At 59.7% G+C, this 4,767-nt stretch overlaps 1 protein-coding gene across 1 annotated transcript; it reads left to right on the top strand.

Annotated features, from left to right (window-relative positions):
- Positions 1-84: 84 nt before the first annotated feature.
- Positions 85-4,646, top strand: LOC102746555 (non-homologous end joining factor IFFO1; the record flags this gene model as incomplete). The annotated part of the gene is made up of 4 exons (XM_081809930.1): positions 85-205; positions 480-575; positions 3,005-3,135; positions 4,052-4,646. Coding segments are annotated over 4 exons (454 nt in total), but the record flags the coding sequence as incomplete, so codon positions are not given.
- Between the last annotated feature and the right edge of the window lie 121 nt (positions 4,647-4,767).

The following is a 4,767-nucleotide window of genomic DNA, read 5'->3' as shown; positions in this document are numbered from 1 at the left end:
CCCCCCCCCCCCCCCCCCCCCCCCCGCCGCCAAGCCCGGCAGAAAGGCCCCCGCCCTCCTTGACGGCGGGTTCCCTGTCTCCAGGAGGGAGTATGATTTTGAGGACGACTGTGACAGCCTGACTTGGGAGGAGACTGAGGAGACCCTGCTGCTTTGGGAGGATTTCTCAGGCTATGCCATGGCAGCCGCAGAGGCGCAGGGAGAGGTAACGGCCCCTCCCGGCCTCAGGGCCCCTGCCAGTCCTGCCCGCCCCCCCAGATGGACGCCCTGTCCCCTCCCTCGCCTCCCTGCACTCCTTGCTGCTTTCCCTCTGTGGCCTCCATCCTCTACCTGCTTCTCCCCTCTTCCTTTATCCTGTCTCTGCGCTTTCTCCAGTTTCCTTTAACCGGACTCTCTCTCTCTTCCCCGCCTTGGCCCTGTGGAATGCCCCCATCCCACCCTCCCCATTGGCCTCCCCCTTGCTTCCCTTTCTGCGCCAGCAGCAGGAAGACAGTTTGGAGAAGGTGATTAAAGATACGGAGTCCCTGTTCAAAACCCGGGAGAAAGAATATCAGGAAACCATTGACCAGATAGAGGTAAGGCTGGGGGTTTCTGAAGCCGCAACCCCGGGAACCCCAGACACCGGGCCTTCTCCTTTCTCTTATGGGGGTGGAGCCTTCAGACGTCAGGCTCCGGCGGAGGGCGGACAGATGTGGGTTCCAGCCTCAGCCCTGTCGCCTCCAACTTCTAATGGGCTACTTACCCCCTCTGAGCCTGTTTCTTTATTTGTCAGGTGGGATCTTGATTGTCCCTCCCTCACAGGCTTGCCTGACACCCGATGAAACGAGGCCCGTGTAGAGCTGAGGGCAGTGCCTGTCTCCTGGGAAGCTTACTGTCCGTGCCCTAGCAGAGGCCACTAAGAAGTGGACTTGAACTTTGCTGTTTCTTCAGCTCAGCCTTTCAGTGGATGGAGGACCCTCTGTTGTCATTCCCTAGCCCGGAGGGAGCTTCCTGGGTGGGCAAGGGAAGCCGGTGTTCTAACTTAGAGTTAGGTCTGCAGGGCCGCGGGCCGTGGGTTTGTGGGGCCAGGGCCCAGGGGCAGCGGGGCGGGCGGGACGCGGCTCTCAGCGGCCTCCTGGCCCTGGAGAGGGCCCTTCCCTGAGCCCCGAGTGCCCCGGCTTGCGTGGGCCTCTCTTCAAGCCCACGTGACCTGTTTATACCCTTGCTGCTCTTGCACTGCCAGGCATTTCGAGAAGGAAGTTGACAGATGATTTTCCTACTTGCGCATTCCACACGGTCCTGCTCCTTGAAGCCAAACCCGCTTTTGTTTCTTGCCCAGGCAGACAGGCTGAGTTTTAAAGGCCTGCAGCCGGAATGTCTGCTCCCCGCTGAGGAGAGGGGTTGGGGGGGGGCCGCTCTCTGTCCACTCACGGACACCCATCCCGGCGGTCTCCCTCTTGTCTTGCAGGAGGACGGCTTTAGGAGAGGTGTTGGGAGAGCTAACAGGGGGCTTCGGGTGCACTGCTGGCCCTGATAATTGCCCATTGCCAGCGGTAGAGCCAGGGCCCAGGTGGAAGCAAGGTGGGAGGGAGCTCCTGCCATCCTGTCTCCTTCCTCCCCACCAAGTCCCAGCACTACCCGGCCCTCCGGTCCCACAGCGAGACTCGGGTTTTCAGTGGAGGCTGTTGGGTACCTGGTAGCCTGAGGTGGCCGCCCTCCCTCGCGTGTGAAGGAAGGGGACACGTACGGATGTGTAGAGGCCACGGGTGACGGTCCTAGCCTCGCCTTTGGATAGACTATATTTGCTTCATTTCCGTCTTTCCCGTCCTCGCGAGGGATGGGCTCCAGAAGCTAGCCCCTTCCCCTCCTGCCCGCCTGAGCTGGAGAAGCCGGGGTGGGGGCGGCAACCAGGCTGCGCAGGAGCAGGTGACCTCATACCCTCTTCCCGGCTGAGCAGTCGCGCGGCCCGCGGCCCGGCTCTGCAGTCAGGGCTGCATGCCAGCTTCCCCCCGCCAGGGCGCCCGAGCCCCCCGGGCCACCATCTCTAACGTCTGGCCCTGTGACCCCTTCACTTTTTCCCCTGAGTTCCCATCCTTTCCTTGTCCAGTTTGGATTAGTTCTGGGTGGTTTCCTCTATCCAATTTGGATTATTCACGGGTAGTTTCTTACCCTTTCTCTTTGCTCCCAGGCAGTCAAGCAAATCACCTCCAAGCGGTTTTATTTGGCCTCTCGTTTGGCCCCTGTCCTTTGTACCCAAAACGAAGAGAGGCAGCAAATTGTCTCTGGCCCAGATCTTTCCTGCCTTCGGCCCCTCTCAGCTCTCCCTCTGCGAGGGAGGCCGTATTTCCTTGATTCTGAGGCCACATTTCCGACATGGAACATTTCTTGAGTTGGGATCCATCTAAGCAGTAGGACGTTGGGGGTGGCAGCAGTCTTTCCGTGCGGCTCTGCGAGCGGCTCACATGAGAGACAAGGGCGATCAGGGGAGGGTCGAGCCTCTTGCAGCAGGCAGGCAGGTCTCCTTTGTGCCTCGAGCCTTGTCGCCACTTCTCGAAGTTCACGAAGTTATTTCCCAGCGTGGTGCTGGGCCTGCACAGGCAGAGATGAGTAAGAGTCGTGGCCGGCCTTCCAGAAGCACCCAAATGAGTGAGGGAGACAGACGGGGTGCAGCGTGGCACGGGGCCGCAGGAAGCCCAGGGAGGGAGCCAGGCCGCGCACAGACAGCTGCCGCGGGCTCTCTGTCCTGCCCACACTTCGGTTCCTCTCGTCAGGGAGGCTCTGTTGCAAGAATGTGGGCCCGTAGCAGAGACCTCCGCCTTCCTCTGCAGGCAAAGATTCCCGGGAAAACTAGGAATGATAGTACAGTGGGTGCCTTCTGGCTGGTCAGACTGGTTTTTAGATCTGAGCCTTTGCCCACGGCCGCCTGGGCCCCCCTGCCCGGCGGTGTGTTTGGCGTGTTTGCCTGCTGGGGGTGCGGGGCCGGGGCCCTGCTGACCTGCTCGGCCCTGCCCTGCCCCTGCCACAGCTGGAGCTGGCCACGGCCAAGAATGACATGAACCGCCACTTGCATGAGTACATGGAGATGTGCAGCATGAAGCGCGGCCTGGACGTGCAGATGGAGACCTGTCGCCGGCTCATCACCCAGTCGGGAGACCGGTGAGGACCTCTCCTGGGGGCTGGGGCCCGGCCCACCTTCCCCATGTGTCTTCCTCCGGGGGCGCATGCAGGGAGGGGGCGCGGTGGGCAAGCCCTGAGCACCCCGAGACTCAGTCCCATCTCGATGTGGGGCTGTGGGAGGGCACCCGGTGTGTCTGGCCCAGCCCCGCAGCCTTCTCTCCTTCAGCAGTGGGGCGATGGGTGGGCGTCCGTTCGTGGCTGGATGGCCAACACCTCCCAATGCCGCCATCTCTGGGGTTTCCCTGGTTAGAAGCGGCTCAAAACTGCCAAGGGACAGAAGAGGTGTGGGGGCAGATTTTTATCTAAAGTCAGGGCCACAGTTGGTGCATTTGACCCTGTGTAAGTTCTGTCTCTACAAAAAAGTCAATTTTAAAAAGTCACAAAAATACTACAGATAGACCTAAAGCTGGGGCCATCAAGCCTGTGCACTCGGGCTCAGGTAACATCTCTCATACTGTGATTTGAGATATTTCTTTTCTTTTTTTGATTTTATTTATTTGAGAGAGAGAGAGTGAGAAAGCATGAGTGGGGGGAGGGGCAGAGGAAGAGGGAGAAGCAGGACCCGGATTTGATGACCTGAGCCAAAGTCAGATGTAGGCACCGACTGAGCCACCCAGGTGTGCTCCTGTGATTTGAGATATTTCTGGACTCTGAGCCTCCCAGAGTCTCCAAGATAAAGACATGGACCATATCCCCCAACAGGACGGGGTGCGAGAGCTTTCTTTCCCCTTCCCGGCTTCCCTCACCCTGCGTCCACCCTCACCCAGGGGGCCCTCCTGTCCTTGCCTAGATGGTGTTCACCGGCCTGCACGAGAATAAGGCCACGGGAGAGAGGAATGCCCTCCTCATCAGGATTCCTGCCTGCCCCAGGGTGACAGCTGGTGTTTTTTTCTAGAAAGTCTCCTGCTTTCACTGCGGTCCCGCTTAGCGACCCACCGCCGCCGCCAAGCGAGGCTGAGGACTCCGATCGAGATGTCTCATCTGATAGCTCCATGAGATAGGGACCCGCCTCCAGCGCCCTGGGGCCCCACTGTGCTGGGAACTCACCAAGGCAGAGGGGTGGGGGGGTTCACAGAAGGGGAACATCATCCGTCCCGCCGCACCAAGCCTTGCCCCTGGGGACTGGGGCGCTCCTTCCTTGGGCTTCCTGCCTGTGACCTTGGCCTCCAGGGTTCTAAGGTGTCTGGAGCGAGGCTTAGCCCGCCCGTCCCAGGTGACTCCCACCACAGCCGGGGCTCTCCTGCCTTCATGCGTGGGTGGCTGCTACTTTCTCATCTTTTTTTTTTTTTAAAGATTTTATTTATTTACCTGAGAGAGAGAGAGAGCACAGAGGAAGAGTGAGAGGCAGAAGCAGGCTTCCCGTGGAGCAGGGAGCCCGATGCGGGGCTTGATCCCAGGTACCTGGGAGCATGGCCTGAGCCAAAGGCAGACACTTAACGACTGAGCCACCCAGGCGCCCCTACTTTCTCATCTTTAAAATGCTGCCAGAGCGATCGTGGCCCCTTACTTTGTCCACTGAGTAAGGAATGTGATCATCAGATCTTCCTTCCGTTTCTGTGGCCTCAAGCCAGCTTACGGTCTGATTCTGTACTGGTGCTAACTGGCCCAGGC

This window comes from Leptonychotes weddellii, unplaced genomic scaffold, assembly GCF_054177405.1.
Source record: "Leptonychotes weddellii isolate Sample4059 unplaced genomic scaffold, ASM5417740v2 HiC_scaffold_15620, whole genome shotgun sequence".
NCBI lineage: Eukaryota > Metazoa > Chordata > Mammalia > Carnivora > Phocidae > Leptonychotes > Leptonychotes weddellii.
Note: the sequence above shows the minus strand (reverse complement) of the source record. Positions and strands in the feature narration are given on the sequence as shown.